This window comes from Ursus americanus, chromosome 7 (assembly GCF_024610735.1).
Source record: "Ursus americanus isolate L20-20 chromosome 7, mUrsAme1.1.p, whole genome shotgun sequence".
In the NCBI taxonomy this organism is placed as follows: Eukaryota; Metazoa; Chordata; class Mammalia; order Carnivora; family Ursidae; genus Ursus; species Ursus americanus.
Genome location: NC_142133.1, coordinates 65,843,290 through 65,862,108, shown reverse-complemented (window position 1 = coordinate 65,862,108; position 18,819 = coordinate 65,843,290). Strand labels below are relative to the sequence as shown.

At 54.9% G+C, this 18,819-nt stretch overlaps 1 protein-coding gene across 4 annotated transcripts in view; it reads right to left on the bottom strand.

Annotated features, from left to right (window-relative positions):
• The window catches only part of OTOF (otoferlin), a 91,614-nt gene that overhangs the window by 42,589 nt on the left and 30,206 nt on the right, over positions 1–18,819 (bottom strand). For 2 of the 4 annotated variants that reach the window (XM_087863794.1, XM_045809241.2), the window contains exons 3-6: positions 18,635–18,723; positions 10,489–10,588; positions 9,032–9,213; positions 2,388–2,432 (exon numbers count right to left, since the gene is read on the bottom strand). In XM_087863794.1, coding sequence (XP_087719920.1) covers positions 2,388–2,432; positions 9,032–9,213; positions 10,489–10,588; positions 18,635–18,723 — 416 coding nt within the window. The remainder of the gene's footprint in view (positions 1–2,387; positions 2,433–9,031; positions 9,214–10,488; positions 10,589–18,634; positions 18,724–18,819) is intronic. The other 2 variants (XM_045809240.2, XM_045809242.2) reach the window with 1 other exon arrangement.

The window sequence follows — 18,819 nt, the reverse complement described above, 5'->3', positions numbered from 1 at the left end:
TCTCTGCATTGTTGAAACAGCCACATTTTCCCAACTTGGGGGCATGTGCTCCAAGTGCCCCTTTGGTGGGTTTATTTCTTTCAGTGCCCCTGCCCCAAGTACAGCTAATTTCATAATTGCAGGCTGTAGGGTTGTTTTTCAGTGTGTTGAATTTCAGTTAGTTTCAAAGAGCTTCCCACATCTGGGCAGGACAGGTCGACCCTTCATACAAGAACGTGTCCCCGAACTGGCCTGTTTGCCCGTGGGCCCTGGGGGAAGCAGGAGGCTCGGGAGGCCCTTGCGTACTGAGGCGCACAGTTCGCCAGGGAGCAGGCTCCTCAGCTCTCGCTGCTGGCCGAGCCCTTGCAAGACTCCGGCAAACAGCATCAGGGCAGCAGGTTTCCCACCTCCCCACGCGAACCTCTCCCCGCATCTCACGGACTCACGGGGAGCACGAGCCCCTTCATGGCAGAATCCTTCGTTTTTCCTACTGCAACCGGCACATATCTCCACTGATTTCTCCTCAGGGGAGCTCCAAACCAGCCAGCTTTGCCACACGATAACCTTTCAGAGATTTAAAACTGATTTAAAAACTTTCCCAGGTGAAAAAGAGTTTCAACTTGTTTATAATCTCTTTTTAGCAATCTCATTTCCCTCCCCTTTCAATCCTCCTCCTGCCCTACACATTAAAATAAAAATAAAAAATGCCAGTTGACTTTATCCCACGTGCTGACTGGAGATGACAAGAGATTCGGATGAGGTAGCACTAGGGAACCAGCATTTTCTGCGGGGCTACCATGTGGCTGCCCCGTGGGGCGCCTCAGCTACGACCAGTCTGCGTCGCTGGGGGTCTGGCTTGGGACACACTGGGAGCTGGAACCAGGAAGGGCCCTAGAGCATCGCCACTTGCAGACAGAGCCTGGGGGAGGGACAGGTTGCTCACACCTCCTCTGTAGGCCTTTCACGTCTGAGCGTCCATGCGGGCCTGACCCCTCGAAACCTCTCCCTATGAGCGACTCCCAGCTCGGCACCGCATCATCTCTCACACCCCCGGATTCAGCTCTCTGCCCGGATTCAAGCCTAGCATGAGCTCTGCCTGCGGCTCCTTCCCTTGCTCAGAGCCTGACACACTCCTCAGTCTGGACTTTCCCCACGCAGTGCCATCGCCTGGCTCTTGCTCGTGTGTAACAAGTGCGAGTTGGGACTCAATAAGCTCTTGCTGAAGCACTGGACGACGATGAGTCCCCCGGGATCCCAACGCAAGTGGAGATCGCAGCCCACACCCATGCTGACCACCCCAGATCCCTATAGGCACAATCCTGGCGTCCCCATGATGTCCTCATGTCACCTAGGTTTTAGCTTATTGGCACCACAGTCTGGGGCAAATCTCTTAACATCTCTGAAGCTCGGTTTCCCTATCTGGAAAATAAAGACCACATGCTTGGCTTTTCAGCTTGCGTCAGTGTGTTTGGAGAATTAAATTAAATTTAGAGTATAGTCAAGTGTTCTCAACTCCCCAGGTCTGTTGTAAACTCTGGGTCAGAAGCTAAATTCCCTCTGTTGTCGTCCTAGCTCTTCTCCTATTCTGGGGCAAGTTACTGCCCCTCTCTGGGACTCAGATTTGTCATCTCTAAGAAAGGGTTGTGGCCCAGAGGCCCCCTTCAGCTGGTCAGCCCTGACTACTACTGCTCCTGTGAATTCCCCCGGATGCTAGAGAGTCCCTGGGATGGCATGTGCTTCTGGAGGACTCTGTGAGACCTACTCATCAGCCCTGAGCCTTGAGCCTTTCCAAGCCCCTGTGGCCCCTTTCATCTGGCTTCCCTACCTCTCTGCTCTCCCAGACAGCCCCTGATCTCTCCCTCCCGTAGGAAGCCGTTCGGGGGACGGAGATGGTGAGGACAACCAGAGGGTACTCATCTGTTCATCTCCCCTTGGCTTCATGTTCCAGCCACCCCTGTGGCCACTCCGGGCCCAGAGTCTGTCCTCCTGGGCCTCCAGGCCTGCATGTCCACCTGCCGAGCCCTGCCTTGACTCTTAGGGGGGAGGCAGCCATTGGCTTCTTGGGCCTCCCCACTCCTATGCCTTCAGTCACACCCTCCCTCATAGGGAAGCCTAAGGGTCTGGTCCATGGGTGCACAGCGGAACAGGGAAGTGGAGGAAGAGTCAAGACACTGAAAGGAGACAAGAGGGAGTGGAAATCAGCAGGCCCAGACACCTGCCCACCCCCACCCCGACCCTCACCCACCATGGCCAGATGGACAGACTTCCCTTGCCCTGCCATCCCCCGGTGCTGGCTCCACCAGGGCAGCCCACACCTAAGCCCTTGGAGATGGGCCACCCCGACATCGGCACCCTGTGGTGAGGAGCCTTTGGGCCCCATGGGGTCCGCCCTGGCCTGGGACACCTACTTGTGCTCGCCATCTCTGCCTCCCTTGGTCTTCTCTCTGCCTTTGCTGAGTAGGGGGAAGAAATGAGGAGACAAGAAGATGTGAGTAAGAGGGTGTGGACCAGAGACACTTGCAGACTTAGCCCCTGGCCCTCTGACCCCCCACTCCCCAAGGGCATCCTTGTTCCAGGGACCCCTCACTCCATAGCTTCTCACTTCAACCTAAGTATGCTGGGCAAGGATTGGGTGGTCCCAGGCTCTGCCCTAGTCACAGGAGTGGGGTTGGGTGGCCATTCTCCCAACCCTAAGTCCAGGAGAATCTGGAGCCTTGATGAGGGAGGAGGCCTCAGGGTATCAGCTGCTCTCTTCCATTCCCAGGCAAGGGTTTGTGCTTTCTAGTGTGGGTCTCAGATGCCTCAAGGAAAGCAAGGTGAGATGAGCCTGGTCACCCTCCAGGCCTGGGCCACCCTGCATCTCCCCACCTTCTCCCCTGATCTCCTCCAACGGAGTGGCCAGCTCCCAGGCTCTGAGGGCCTCCAAGAGGAAAGGTGGGCTGGGGAGATTCTGGGCACGTGGCAGTAAGAGAACTACCACTCTGGGGCCCTGAGCAGGGTAAGAATGGTGCTCTTCTCCCTGTTTAGGGAGGCTTTCAAAAAACCCTTCTGGAATGTTCTCTCAATGCTTCCCTGATGCTGTGGCAATGAGGATGAAGAAAAGAAAGCAGACAACAATTAGTGATTTTTTTCCTCTCCTTGTTCTGCACTGGCCCAGGCCTTGCCCAGGTAGACAAGACTTCTGAGCGCTGACAGCTCAGAAACCAAAGGCCTAGCCAGATCATGGCTGAAGTCCAGCTTTGGCCAGTGACCCTTTCCATTAGACAAGCTGGTCGGTCTATAATTCTTTTCAAAGTAGTCAACATCAGCCAGGTCACTGGCTGTCAAAATCAGCGGAGACCACTGATCAGAGAACAGTTCGCTGCAGAGAAAGGGAGATGATCTCAGCAGCCCAGTGCTGGCCCCAGGCCTGGCTGGTCTTGGGGGCAGGCAGGTCCAGCGTGGGCTGTGGGCCCCCACTGGGACACATGTGAAAACTGCATGGGGCCTGTTCCAATGGAACAGGAGCTTCAATGAGCTTTTGACAAGGAGGGCTGAATGGGAGATTTACCAGCCCCACCCTCACACTAATCCAAATAGGACTGCCTTTCTCTGAATTATGGGTCCAAGTTTTGCGGGAAGTTTGTTTACTATTTTTAAAAGACCTCTTTAACCCTGAAAAGTCTGAAAAGCATTGCAATAGAGGAACCACAAGGGGAACTGTATCATCTAGGATTGGCCAAGGATGGAACAGGAAGATGGAATTTATATACCTGAACAACAAAATGTGATGCTTCTTCTCCTTCCCTCTGGGTTTGCCCTGTAATCTCAGAGAGGCCGGCTGGCCCAGTGGGGGATCCACTCAGGCACAGAGCAGAGGCCAAGGCATATCATGCACCCGTGCCCAGGGCCCAGCACACACTGCCTGGCCCATGCCTGCCACGCCTCCTCCTCACATGCTCCAGGCCTCTGGGCCTACAGAGGGGCTGCACACAGACCCACAGTCCGAGTGTGGAAATGGAGAAGGAAAATGGACTGTCCTTCTATGAAAAGATAATACTACAACCCCTATTAGGACTTCAACTAACATTAATAATAAAGCTTCAAGGTTCTGTGCTCAGCTTGCCCTCAGTCACTCAGCCAGGAGCGGTAGGGGTGGGATGTGAACTGGCCTCTGGCCTTGTTGCAAGGGGCCCTCTCAGTGAACCCGGGACACGTCTGACTTCCCTCCTACAGTCCACATTGTGTTTTTAGTGTCCCACCCCAACTGGGTAAATTCTGTGTCTCAGCCAGCATCCTCTCTCTCTGAGCCTTGGTTTCACACCCCTGTCCCCATTGCTCTGGGTGTGCCACTGAGAGCAGCCACGGGGTGGGAGATTCAATATGGCAGCTTGCGGTGAACTCTAGGTTTTGCTGGGACCCAAGTGCTTCACGGTGCCAGGCCTCACTCGAACACTCGGCCCTGGGATGGAGGGGAACCCAACCTCAGGTGGAGTGGCTGGACTGGAGAAGAATCTCCTGAGCACCACTTCACCCCTTATCCCAGCATGGCCTTGACCCTGGCTCCTCTACGCTATGTAAGAGCTCCCGCATCTCTGGAGCTCAGCCTGGTGAAGGGAGGCAGGGAAGAGGTCATGGCGACTGTTGAAGCAACACTCTGGGGGCGAGGCTGGTTGTACTGACCCCATGCACACCCCAGGACACACACCATGGGGATACCCTGCTGCCCTTTGACCCCAGGTACAGGAGTGGGGGATCACTAGCTTCCATGGACCTCTGCTGGGGTGGAGGAATGATCCATAGGGAGAACAAGAAAAGTGGTCCCCCCTTGCTCTCCCAAGATGAGACCCAGCAGGGAGGAGCCCAACAGGAACCTCTACGTTCTCAGGCAGGGACGCTGGGCAGAAGTAGGTAGGGCCATGGAGGGCAGGAGGGCCAGGCAGGTGGAGAAGATGAGAAGAGAGAGTCACAGAATAGAGGGAATCTGCAGGAAAGCCCCAAGAGAAGCTGCAAGATTAAAGCTGGGGCTCCTTTCTGTCCTTCTGGATGTGGCTCCTAGAGCCGCCGCCGCCACAGAGCCCAGAACCCAGGGGTGAGCACAGCACCCCGGCATCACACAGAGAGAACATATATGCATGTGAGTGTGTGCAAACACCCCGGCACGTGTGAGTGTGTGCATACGTGTTCAGGGCCAAGGTCTCCTCTCCCTTCAGAGACTAGGGCAGGTGTATCCTGACATGCAAGGCCCAGAACGCTGATTTTGTGCTCCTGAGAGCAAAGTGCCCACGGGGTTGGTAATTCAGTCCTTCTCTGCAATGCTGATAGCTGTGGGAGGTGAGGGGACCCCTGTGAGCAAGTGAGACCCCGCCCTGGGCCCCGGGCTGCTGTGAAGCTCCGGCTGTTGGCAGCACCGTTGGCGGAGCCCTTGGTCCAGGGTGGGGTGGCTGGAGCTGAGGGGAGCTTAATAACAGGGCCTGGGCCCAAAGGTCTGATCGTGCTCAGGGTGGAAGCTGGGTGGGTGACACGGAGTCTCTGGAAAGGAAGGAGGACGGAATCAGGCATGGGCTGAGCGCCGACCACACGCCAGCTGCCACGGTGGGCGGCCCACATGTAGCGTCTCACGTGACCCTAACGTTCCTGAGGGGCATCAGGGTTGGCCCTCTTACAGGTGCGAAAGTGTGGCTCCAAAGAGCAGAGCTGGGATCTGAGCCCTGTGCTCTCCATGGCACTGCAGGGCCTTCTGGAACACTCCCACGGTGTTTTACAGACAGCTGGCCAAAATCAGGGGCCCCTGGTTTGGGACAGAGACTAGAGAAGTAGGCAGAGTGGCTCAGAGGGCACAAGACTGACCAGGGCCTGAGATGGATGGAACCGTGGCAGGAAAAGGTTAACAGGCTGCTGCTGTTGGGTTAGGGGGCACGCTTGGACAGAGGGGCCAGCACACATTTCCTGAGGTCAATTGGGAGAAATTTCCAGGAAGAGACTTAAGGCCTTGAGAGTGAGCGCCCTTAGGTAAGGGGAGCGTCTACAGAGGCCTTCCCTGGAGTGGTGAGGACAGATGGCTGGAATCCAGCCAGGGGGCTCAGACCCTAGAGGGAGAGGTGTGGGCTCCCCAGGACCTCCCCACAGTGGCCTCCTCTGTCATCCATGGAAGAGCCCCTACCAGTCTGGGGCGGAGGCTCTTTCCTGTCCATTCACTCCACCAGCACCCCCGCCCCCACCCCAGCAAGCACCCTACTGAGCCACTGCAGACAGAGAAGAGTGGACTCTCACCCCAGACCCCCGTGACTCCAGATGACCAGGTGAGACACTGCTGTTTGCCAGCAATGAGGTTTCCTTGTTGCTGGTGATGGGCCAGAGGAGAGACAAGAGAGACACTTGATAGACTGAGCGCCCTTATCTGCAAAGGGGTGGCCTTTTCAGGAGTAGATGGAGGGCAAGGGGCAGACGTGGGGAAGACTTCTCTGGGGCTCAGAGGCTAGGCACATACATCCTCTCCTCCTGTCCCTTTGTTGGCCAAAGCCTTTCTGGAGGGTTCTCTGGTCCAGAAGACGGTGGTTTCCTCCCACACTCCAGAGCTGACAGGCCTGGCTGGTTGGCACTTATGTGACCAGGGTGAGACATGACACTTAGGGCCTCGAGGCCAACTATCAGGCTCTTGTCGGCACCCACGCTCCTTGGCCCAGAGCTCACAGGCCCCATGGAGGCAGCCAGAATTAAGCTGTAGGATAAGCCCAAACTCTCTAAAGCAGCTCCACCTTCTCCTAACCACCAAAGCGTCCTCCTCAAATGTTCTCACCTCTTCCCCACACCCACCCTGCTGGCTGTGTGGTGAGGCCTGGCAAGGGCACTGTCTCCAAGGTACTCTCAGTGTCAGGGCCGGCAGCCCCAGCGGCAGCTGGGAAATGGTCCAACACGGGGCAGGGGCATCTGGATGACAACGGGCTCTGACCGTGGCTGTCACCCTCTCCCAATTCCCAATCCCGGATAAAACCCTTCCTCCTGCTCTGGGACAGGCCACGGGAAGGTCAGGGAGAGGTGGGAAAGCACAGCCACGGCTGAGGAAGGATGAGAGGAGCCCTCTATAGGTCTGGGGACCAAAGCTCCCCATTTCGCTCTCTGCATGCACTCCTGTCCCTTCCGTCAGCCTCCCGGCCTGCTCTCCTAGGACTGAGAGAAGAACTGGCTCAGCTTCCCTGAGCTACAGGAGCCAGGGAGGGCAGCCCTTGCTGTCAAGAGCTCCCAGAGAGCTGTTTCATGTGGGTGCTACCCATGAGCTTGAGAGTGTCCCTGGGTCCCTCAGGATGTCACAGTTAGAGAGGAGCCAGGCTGTTCAACCCATTCCTGTAACAGGCCCAGAGGGCTAGGTGACTCGCTCAAAGTCACTTTGCTAGTTAGTGGCAGCGAGGATAGGACTTAACGGAACTTAGCTTCCTGATTTGGGGCCAGTATTACTTCCCTGCACTTGCTGGCCCTTGCGAGCTTCAATCTTGTGCCCTTTCCTAGAGCCCAGCTGCAGTTTCTGACAGCCCCAGCCAAGCCACGCTCTTTCCTATGTGGGGACAGAGGATTGCGACCACATGGTGCCCTGTGTGTGTGTCCCCTGGCTCCCCACTGGACCCCTGCTCCTCCGTCACTATTTCCAGACCAATTCCTGACCCTTTGCACTGTTCAGCTGCCAAGAACCTGTTTGTCATCAGCCCTGACATGGGGTAGCACTCGGCACCCCAGTTACAGCCTGTCCCTCCGCGGTCCTCCTGGCTCTCCTATCAACAGGGTGGGGGGTGGTCCTCATTGCTCCGGGCCACATTCTACAGTTTAGGAAAGACAGTGAAAAGGGTATGTGATGGCCAAGGGTCACAAGACTGGTAAGAGGCAGAGCCAGGACTCAGACCTGGGTCTCCTGGGGCCAAACTGCACGCCCTTTCCACGGGCCGGCCAGAGTCTACGAAGGACAGGCTCCCAGCTGGTCTGGACGATACCGCCCCACTCCCTGGCTGGCCCAGAGTGGAAGGCTCTGTGTACTTGCCACACACAGGGTTCCTGTGACCTTGTTACCATTACTCCCCACCTGGCTCCCAGGGTCTTAAGCTTGTATAGTGTGCGTGCCTGTGTGTGTGTGTGTGTGTGTGTGTGTGTGTGTGTGTGGCTGGAGGGGAGTGGTTCAAGTACAAAGAAGAAAAGCATATTTGTCTCATAAAAATATAACAATTCTCAATTCAACTGCACTGATTCAGAATCTGTGTTTTTTCAGAACAGGGACCGAAGACACCTTTTTGGGAAGGGAAGGCGGGAGGTGGGAGGGAGGCAGTCACAGGGGGGGCATCTCCTCTAAAACTTTAGACTAAAACCACTGACCTACCTGTGTTTTACACATTAGTCCCAGTAAACTGGGACTCTGTGGCCCACATTTTATTAACTTAGAGTCTGTCTCTCTGATTTCTGAGAACAATACAATTGCATTTCCTTTTTTGGAAAAACCATGCTTTCGAAATGAGCATCCTGACACCTGTGTGTGGCAGGACATTTGCAGGTGTGAGTCCTAGACACTGAGGGGCCAGGATGTCAGGATGCATTTTTCTCAACAGAAGAGAGGCTGTGTTCTGACCGGGCCTTTGGCTTCTGCCTGGCAGGAAAAGGCCTCTCTCTTGGGCCTCCACTGGGCCAGGGTGGACGGCAGGCTGCCAGGGGTTGGCCTGGCACGGCTGGGTCTTGGACCAGAGAGGTTAGGGCCCCCTCCTGTCTGCCTCACCCATTCTCTTAGGAGGCGGGGGGTCTAGCCTCTTCCCCTCAAGTTAGAGCTCATCCTCCCAGAACTTCCTCAGGGTAGTAGGAAGCCTGGCCCCTCAGCCTGATCCCCGATACCCTGAGTCCCAGGTGAGCCCTGGGGTTGGGAGACAGGTGTGCGGGGCACTGTAGAAACACCTTCCTGCCTCTTATATGTCTCTCCAGCAACTCAGCTCTGGACTCTGAGCCCAGTCAAGCCAAGAGGGGCCTTTGAAGGGGACCAAGCCCCAGGTATCCTCCCAGTGTCTTTGGGGGTGGTGGGCAGCCAGGGGGCCTGGCCTGTTACCTCCGGAAGCTCTTCTCGCCTGGTGTCCGGGAGCTGGGGCGGGAGCCAGGGAGCAGCCCATCTGTCTCCTGGCTGTCCTTCTCTTCCTCATGAAAGGACTCGTCCCCCAGGAAGTCCCCATCATCCCAGGAGCCCACCATGCCATCTGTGGCCTGATACCGGACCTCCACGCACAGGACAGTCTGAAGGAAGAGAGGTGGGTGGTGAGCAGGGGAACGCGAGGGCAATAACTCGTGCACGCCGCCGCTTTGTGATGGTGACAAGACTGCTTTCACTTCCTTCAGTGGCTGGAGGAAGACAAGCTGGTTGTTATCCTCCCCACACCTCCATTTTGCAGACAAGCAAACCGAGGCTCAGAAAGATGGAGAAGTACAGACCCAGTCAACTTCGTGGGTTCTGGCTCCTGGTCCTGCTACACTTGACTTTGCTCCTCCCTGGTGCCCAAGGTGGGGGGCCTACCCTGGACAGTTGAGTCTAGACTGCAGGGGCTCTCGAGTCCACCACGTACATAATCAGATCATTCAGTGGTCCCAGCGCAGAGGCCGCCCCCTTGTCCTCAGGAGCAGGGCTGACCGCCCCTCGCTCCTGAGGCTGGAGATGTGCTAGGAGCTGAGCCCCCAGGAGAAGAGGCCTGGGCACCTCCAGAGGCCTGGGGCTGGCACTTCCTCCTGCTCATCTGACACCTGCCTTCCTGTTCTGGAGGAGGGACTTGGGGGTCACCCTGGGCCTTTCTCTGGGGGAAAGTGGAGCCCCAAACCCGGGCCCAGGCTGTCTGTGCACCTGAGAATCCTGGCCGGGCTTCTTGTTCTGGGTCCTTGGGCCACTTACCTCCTTTCAGCTCTAGTGTCTCCCCGGTGCACAGGGAAGACTCATTCTAGTCCCTTCCTCAACCTGCATGGGTGTCAGGCTGTCTCCCAGCTGTACTTGCTTTTCCTCACAGCTTGGGGATTGACTTGCTCCTGTGACCACACAGGCAGCCTTTGCTCGGCACATAGGCTTCCAAATGCCCAGGCTTCGACTTCCCCAGGGAAGGAGAAGGTACACGTATTTTCTGAACCCTCACTGTGCTAGGTGTCCTGTTAAGATGCTTTACCATAAACTCCTTTGATCTTCTCAACACTTCAGCTTACCCTACCTAACGTATCAGACAGAGTAAATTACTTGCTCAAGTCACACAGCTAGGACGTGCCAGTGCTGGGATCTGAGCCCAGCCGCGCTGACTCCAAGCCTCACGTCCTTCCACACTGAGCCAATGTGGCCCTTTTGATGTGACCAGGGATGGTGGCCCCCAGGCTGAGGGGCTCCGGTGGTCTGAATTGAGTTCCCCCTCCTGCCTCACCTCGCCACCCATTAGGAGTGTCCCCCAGAACACGTTATGCGTGGGAGGAGGCAGGTGAAGCAGGCCCCCGGGGAACCCCACAAAGGGCAAGTCCAGGGACTCTCTGGGGCAGACCCACCTTGATGACAGCGTTGTTGTCATCCATCAGTGTGTCGGTCACCTCCACGTGCTTCTCCTCCACCACCTTCTGCAGCACCATGCGGAAGGTCCCGATGAGCCTGTGGACGGCAGAGGGGGCGTGGCAGTTCCACACGAAGAGGCCACAGTGAGGAACTGACATCCCAAGGGGCTGTGACTGGCTGGGGAGGGGGCTGGAGAGACCGAGGGCTTGCTTAGTTCTAGGCTAAGCTGTGAGCGGTTGTACGTGTGAGACCCATTTCCCTGGCAGAGCTCATGGGCAGTGAACAGCCTGGGGGGATGTCCCCAGATGGGGGCTGGGTACCCCCTGGCTTGTGTTCCTTGAGCACATGGAGTTGGGGTTCATCTGAGTCCCTGCCCAGATGCCCAGTGTGGAGGTTGTTGGGGAAGGACCAGAGGTTCCTGGACACACTCTACCCACCACCACCACCATTGGCTCACTGGTCCCTGGATTAGTCCACAATGCTCACACCTGCATTCCATAAGCCCATTGAGGGCAAGGGCCCATCTGGTTGTGGGATCCCCAATTCCCACCTGACAGCAGAGGAGGGGAGCACAGTGCTACGAAGAGCACAGTCCTGCACTTTGGAGGCTGGGACCTGAAGCCCGGTTCTGACACCAGCCCGTTACCTGCCTCCCTGACAACCTCGGCTCTCTCAGTCTGGCTTCTCCTAAGATGAGCCAATAATCCCCGCTTCTCCGGCTGTTTAGAGGGCTGAGATCCTCAGAGTGCCAAGAACATAGTCAGCACTCCAGAAGCAGTCTGGTGGGTATCGAGGGGTGTCGCTCTGCTGTGAGCCTCTCCAGAGCAGGGGCGGGGGTAGGGGTGGGGGAGCTATGTGTCCTACTTCCAGCCTGTATGTGATATTTCCAGCACACTGGAGATCGCAATATCTGCTGGCTGAATTAATGAACAACAGTGGGTGCCTAATAAATGCTGACTGAGTTGATTTGAACCTCATTTTACCCTACAGTTTGAAGGTTATTGCTCAGGGAGGAACGGGGTACTCAGAGAGATGTTTTCACACGGTGATTCCACATGGGGTAGATGAAAACGTTCAACCATTTCTGGTTGAAGCGGCAAAGACTGAGGGGAGCACCCACAGTGTGTGAGAGCCAAATGGGCCTTGGGGTCACCCGGTGCTGCCCTTGATTCACAGAGGAGGGAGGTGAGTCTGAGAAAGCAGGAAGGGACGCAGCTAACAGCAAATCCAAGCGAGGTGAGGCTTGGGGCGAATTCTGAATGTCTGTGCTCTCCTGAGGAGCACAGAGGGTGGATACAGTTTTTTTTTATTTTTTTTTAAAGATTTTATTTATTTATTTGACAGAGATAGAGACAGCCAGCGAGAGAGGGAACACAAGCAGGGGAAGTGGGAGAGGAAGAAGCAGGCTCATAGAGGAGGAGCCTGATGTGGGGCTCGATCCCATAACGCTGGGATCACACCCTGAGCTGAAGGCAGACGCTTTAACCGCTGTGCCACCCAGGTGCCCCATGGATACAGTTTTTTTAAAAAAGCCTCCCATCTGTGCGAGAGGAGGAAGCAGTGGGAGCAGCCCTAGTGGACACACATGAAATGCCTCCCCCCAAAGCTCAGAGCCTTATCTACCAGCTGTCCTGCCTCCCCGAGGGCAAGACTCTTCATACCACTCCTCCACGGGAAAGCCTGACTAGGCTTCTGGGTGCTTCGCGGACCCTGCCCAGCGGAGGCCTCTTCCCTGGAGGCGTCCTGGCCTCCCCCGGCTTGGGCCGTGCCCGGAGAGAAGTCCCGGCAGGGGGCCAGGGGACCTAGAGCAGCTGCCGCTCAGTCTCAGTTTTGTCTTTATGCCACGCGGAGGCGGGTGGCTTTGCAGCCTCGGTGCTGTGTCGACATTCTAGCAACAGACTATAGTTCTGAAAATACACGGGCCTTTTGGTTTTAAATCCATGGTTTTTGAACTTCAGGATAAATAGAATCTTCTGGAGGGCTTGTGAAAACATAAATGACTGGGACCTCCCCGTCCACGGTGGTGCTGGCAACTGTTTAACAACTGGCCGGGAGAGAAGGACAGTCCTGACTCGGAGCTCCCAACAATCTCTGTGGGGCCAATACTCCCGCCATGGCCAATTTCAGGCTTCCAACGTGTGGTCACTGAACTCCCAGAGATGGGCACCATCTGCTCTTGGGAGCGGGTAAGAGCCAGCTCCAGGTCACCGCTGGCCCCACCTGCCGCCCTGGCGTCTCATGCCTCAGTGGGGTGGGCCTGAGAATAGGTATTTCTGACAAGTTTCCAGGTAATGCTGATGATGCTGGCTGGCGAGCATACTTTGAGAATTTCTGTCCACTACTGCCCTTTGCCAACGGGCCCTTTTAGTTCTAGTAGGACCCACTGAGCCCCTGCTGAGTATGGGCACTCAGGCCCGTCTTTGCTGGAAGCTGCCCTTTGCACAGCAGAGGAAGCATCTGCAGAGATGCTGGAATGTGACAAGAGACCCCCAGGGGGCAGGATGGAGCCATCTCCTCCCTATCCACCCCTGCAAGTGCTTACGGAGGTCAGTCTCAGACCTTAGACTTGGAGGGCCAGAGAGGAAGGTTTGCCTAGCATTTTGTTAAGGAAGAGTCCCTTCAGCATCCTCCCTGACCCGTGCTCTCCGCCCCCTGCTAGACACTCTGTGACGGGTATCTCACTACTCCACAGCTGCTCTCGCTGCTTTAACCACACTTACTATGGTGATCTGCCTTCTGGCAAATTCCCTACTCCGCACGCCCTGGTCTGAGTCTTGTCCACATGCAGACTAAATGCCATCCTTAACAGGAGCAGTATAGAGAGCAGAAAGAGGCTGGGCTCTGGCATCAGATTGTAGGCAGCTGTGTGACTTTGGGTGGCTCTCCAACCTCTCTGAGCCTTGCTTTTTTCCCCATGTCCTCGAAGGAGGTGATACTACCTGCTCTGAGAGCATTCAAGTGAAACCCGGCTGGGCTGCGGCTGCCACACTCAGAGGCCCGCCCCTCCTCCCACCATGACTGTCTGGACGGCCCACACACGTGCTGTGCTGGTCTTCAGTGCAGGGCAGGCTCTGGGGGCAGATGCATAGCCTCACAGAGCCAGGGTCTGTCTGGGGCCCAGAGGGTGGGGCTAGGACCCTGGGACCCAGGGGGTGGCTTAGGGGGCTTTTACTCCTCATAGTTTCCCCACAGCTTTAAAGCAAGTGTCCTGATACTGCTTCCCACAGAATGCCACCGCCCAGCCCCCTCCGTAGACATTCTTTGGGGAGGGAGCTGGTGCAGGGAGCCCTAGCTCTGACCTGTGGGGTGACTCCCTGTCTACCCTGGCTGCCCTTGTCTAGCCTGGCTGCAGACTCAGGGAGGTCTGCCTGCTGCCTCTTTTCCTCTGGGTGGGTAAGCATGGAAAAGCTGCCTGGGAGGGAGGCTGGCCCGGGTGACCAGGCAGGATGAGCTCATAAGCCCTTGGACAGCAGGGTCCTTTCTTTGGAAAGTGGAGATGGGAGGCCGTTCATCCTCTGGGAAGGATGCTGGCCTAGGGGTCAGGAGGTCTGAGCTGAAGACCAGCTCTGCCCTGCCCTTGCTGTGTAATCCTGGGCAAGGACGCTTGCTGGGCCTGTTTCCCCAAGTTAGTTGAAGGGGCTGGGACCTGACTTTCTGTCCTCTGATAGCCTCCCTTATGTGGCCCATGGAAGTTACCCATCACAAAGAGGGCACCCCCTACAGGGCCCACAGTCACCCAGGAGGCTGGACTGGCCTCCGCAGAGTGGCCAGGTAGGCTGAGCAGGGGAAGCAGGGAAGGGGCCTCAGGCATGGATGGGCTCAGAGACTGACCACAATAGAGCGGCAACCCGGCACCAGGACCTGTCAATAATTCATTGCTTTCCCCTGGGAGCCCGTGTCAAGTGCCCAAGGCCTGGCTAGGCCTCCACTGCTCTCCTGGCTCCTGAATTATTCAGAAGTCCCAGGAGGCTGGCACTTGCATCAGGCTGTTCCCCATCAACAGTTCTGGACAGGGAAAGGGGGACACACAAGATCCTCTGGACCTGACACCTTGTCCTCACAGGAGGTTCCTGAAGGAGGACCTCATTCAAGGCAGGCTGGGCAGACCTGGGGTCTCCTCGTGCCTGACCAGGACTCGCTTCCTCCTGGCAGCCCCTACCACCACTGGAGAAGGGGCCAGTTCCCAAGCCACCCTCTGCTTCTAGAACAAGTCTCTTTCTCTGAGATAGGGGGTAGTGAGATCAGACCCATAAATTCTGTTTCTCATACCAGCTTCCTTTACCTCAGTTTCCCCAAATGCATCAATCATGTGACTTGGCTCTCACCTCAGAGTGCCCTGCACTTTTCAGAGAAGAAGGATCATTTGGATTTCTGCTTCCAGACCCTTCCACCCTGCACACCCTCTGCCTCCTGACCCCATGGGACATTTATTCATTCATTCATTCCACAAAGTAATTGGGGGCCTGCTAGGGGCCAGGCACTGTCCCAAGGGGCAGATGTGGCTTTGCGGGCTGTGAAGCCCAGTGCAAACCCCAGAACCTCCCCCTCAGCTCAGCTGCCCCATGAGAAGGAGCCTGGTGACTCCAGGGTGGGGAGACCTGAGCCCCACTTCACTTCGAGCACGCTACCCTCCCACTCCAACCCCCAAGCTGGCCTGTGTCAGGATGGGCCTTGTGTTCCTCATGGGATGGCCACTCCTTTTCCCCATCCTTTCCAAGAAAATGAGTGGACCCTTTCCCACCAGACCAGACCTCCCCTGGAGGGGTTTCCTGCCTCCTCTTGGGTGGAGCAGAGAGGGTGGGGAGAGAGTAAGAAGGGAAGGATTCGGTTAGGAACTCCCTTGCTCTGTCTCTCTCTTGTTGGCGTTTCAGAACTAACTGAAGCCTGAAGTTTCAGTGTATTCACTGGGATGGTATTCAATTTCCCAATTTAACAAATACTTCTGATTTGTTTATAGCAAGAGTTTTGATGTTTCCAAGGGTTTCCAGCATTTCGGTGACTGTTTAGTGGCTTTCACTGTAAAGAACTATCAATCTCGATCATGTCAGTGGTGTCCATGATCACTGCTCACATGCCACGGTTTTCTGGGAATGAGAGAAGGAAAACAGGCATCCTAGCCCCAGCCATGTCACTGTCTAGTGGCCTCAGTAGGCTCTCTGAGACTCAGTTTCCCCATCTATGCAGCGAGGGTTGCACTGGCTGGGCTCTGAGGCTTCTGGAAGCTCTGACATCTGCCTGTGGTTCCCTGCTGGGGTGCCTGGATGCCTCCCCTGGCCCACAGCTTCCAGTTCTTCCTTTTCCACACCCACTTCAGTGTGTGTGTGGGCCCTTCTGCTCCTGTTTCTCCTATCCTCACAGTTCACCCAATCTCTCACCCGAGGGAAGAAGGTTTTGCTTCATCTTGGGGGCGCCTGGTGAGGTGTCTCACTAACTTCTCTTGTGGATACTATAGCAGCTGCCTGAATGATGTGATACCCCAAAAGGCCAAGGGGTGCCTTCTCTGCCCTGAACATCTTCTCTTGTGGCCCTGCTAGCAGGCCTAAATTCCCACACCCCATGCTCAGCTGAGATGTTGTGAGTTCTCAATAAAAACCACAGAATCCTTGAAGCCTGTGTGGTTCGACCCAATTCAAAAATCCCCATTCACGCAGGTTGGTGCAGCCACTCTGGAAAACAGTGTGGAGGTCCCTTAAAAAGTTAAAAATTGAGCTACCCTATGACCCAGCCATTGCACTACTGGGTATTTACCCCAAAGATGCAGACGTAGTGAAGAGAAGGGCCATATGCACCCCAATGTTCATAGCAGCATTATCCACAATAGCTAAATCATGGAAGGAGCCGAGATGCCCTTCAACAGATGACTGGATTAAGAAGCTGTGGTCCATATATACAATGGAATGTTACTCAGCTATCAGAAAGAACGAGTTCTCAACACTTGCTGCAACATGGACGGCACTGGAGGAGATAATGCTAAGTGAAATAAGTCAAGCAGAGAAAGACAATTATCATATGGTTTCTCTCATCTATGGAACATAAGAACTAGGAAGATTGGTAGGGGAAGAAAGGGATAAAGAAAGGGGGGGTAATCAGAAGGGGGAATGAAGCATGAGAGACTACGGACTCTGAGAAATAAACTGAGGGTTTCAGAAGGGAGGGGGGTGGGGGAATGGGATAGGCCGGTGATGGGTAGTAAGGAGGGCACGTATTGCATGGTGCACTGGGTGTTATACGCAACTACTGAATCATCGAACTTTACATCGGAAACCAGGGACGTACTGTATGGTGACTAACATAATGTAATAAAAAAAACATTAAAAAAAATCCCCATTCACAAATCCCCTCCACAACATTGTGATCCACTCCCTCTCCCAGTGATGGGGAGTTCACTACTTTCCAACATCTCATTGGTTGGAGAGCTCTGGCTACCTTTCAGCTGTCTACTGTCTGCCAGCAATGAAGCCTGGTCCTGGTCCTGCCTCTGGGCACACATCTCTCTTTCCTCTTCCAAATGGCAGGAAACTTTCTTCAGGGACAGGCACAGTGACTTAATCTCTCATTTCAGTACCTCCAGTGACTAGCGCAGTATCTGCCTTGTACAGAATACTTGCTCAGTGAGTATCTGATGAGTGATTGGAAGAGTGGATGCATGCATGGATGGATGGATGGAGAGATGGATGAACGGACAGAAGGATGGATGGAAGGATAGATGGAAGGAAGGATGAATAGAAGGAAGGATGAATGGATAGAAGGATGGACAGAAGGATGGATGGAAGGATGAACGGATGGAAGGATGGATGGTTGGATGGAAGGACAGATATATGGATGGGTGGACATGTCCTCTGTGAGTTTCTCCTTGAGGTTTTCATCCACTCGTCAGACTTAAAGTCCTTTCTCCTTCAAGCTTTCAAGTGAAAATAAGAATTTTAGAGAATTTATATCCACCTTTGAGTTTGACAACTTCCCAATGATAAGAATGGTTCTGATGAAATTAACTAATATGATTTTTTAATATTATATAAAGAAATGTATTGACATTTGGGAGGTCTGGGCAACCCAAGGAGCTGCCTACTGGTATTCTCTCCAACCAGCATGAGGACAATGGAAGCTTCATCCCTCACCTCTCCTGCCCTGATTGTTCTACTTCTATTAATACGAGCTAGGATTAGGCCAGCTCTTCTTTCGTTTGTAGTCTCCTCCCACTGTTGAGTAATACTGCACTCTCACTGAGTAACAACCCCATGCTTTTCTGGACATCTTGCTCTTCAGCCATGACCCCCTCGAGCTGGTGTAAAAGCAACTGGTTTTGAATGTCCAAATGAGATTTTACATTTATTATGTTTAGCCATCATTTCAGACTGTTCAAATCATCCTGAATTCTGCTCGTTGCCCAGAGAGACGGACAGGAACTCCTTCTACTGAACCCTTAGTAGTGGTAGTGCTCACTGGTAGGTGTGCTTTGCTGAAGAATGCAAGCTCCGTGAGGGGAGGCACTTGCTCTCCTCAGCACCCGGTTCAGTGCCTGACACACAGTAGGCACTTAGTAAACACCTGGAAGAATGAACGCATGTATGGATATCTATCTCATTTAATTCTCATAGCTTCCTTCGAGGTAAATACCTACGCTTTCTACAGGTGAGTACACTGAACTCAGAGAGGTTATGTAACCAGCTCAGGGTCACACTAGATGAATGAGCTCGGAATCTGAGATCAGGCTTTCCTGATGCCCGAACCACTGCACCAAACTGCCTCAGAGCTTCTCATCCTCCCCGGGTGTGGGAAGTTCGTCCTCAAGGCTGCAGATGGTCTGTTGGAGTACATTATCAGCCATTCTGTTAATTACTCTGCTGGGAAACTGTCACCCAGGACGGTATCAAGCAGAAGACTTGAAAAAGGGGACAGGAAGCTGAGAGGGCGCTGGGGACAGAAGGAGCGAATGGGAGGGTAGGGTGTTCTTGGCTGACACTGGCTGGGAGGCTGAGGGGCTCTGAGGACAACATGAGTGAGCAAGGAGGGGGGCTGCGACAGTCAATCCAGGGTAGGCTGGGGTATGAGTCCCCTTTTACGCTCAAAGGACAGGGTAGCCCAAGAAGCAGGGCAGACCCCCAGCCCCTTCAGGCCCCACCTCTTCCACCCCACACTTACTTGTTGCTGAAGACTTTGCTGTAGCTGAAGATCTGAATCTCGAGTATCTCACTGCTGTCGAGGCTGCTGGCCACAGGCCACCGGAAGGTCTAGGGAAAGAGAGACAGCTGTGGCCTTAGGTGGAAATGACAGGGTATGAGTAGGAGACGGATCCCTGGTAAGGTGGCCCTCCACATCCACACAGT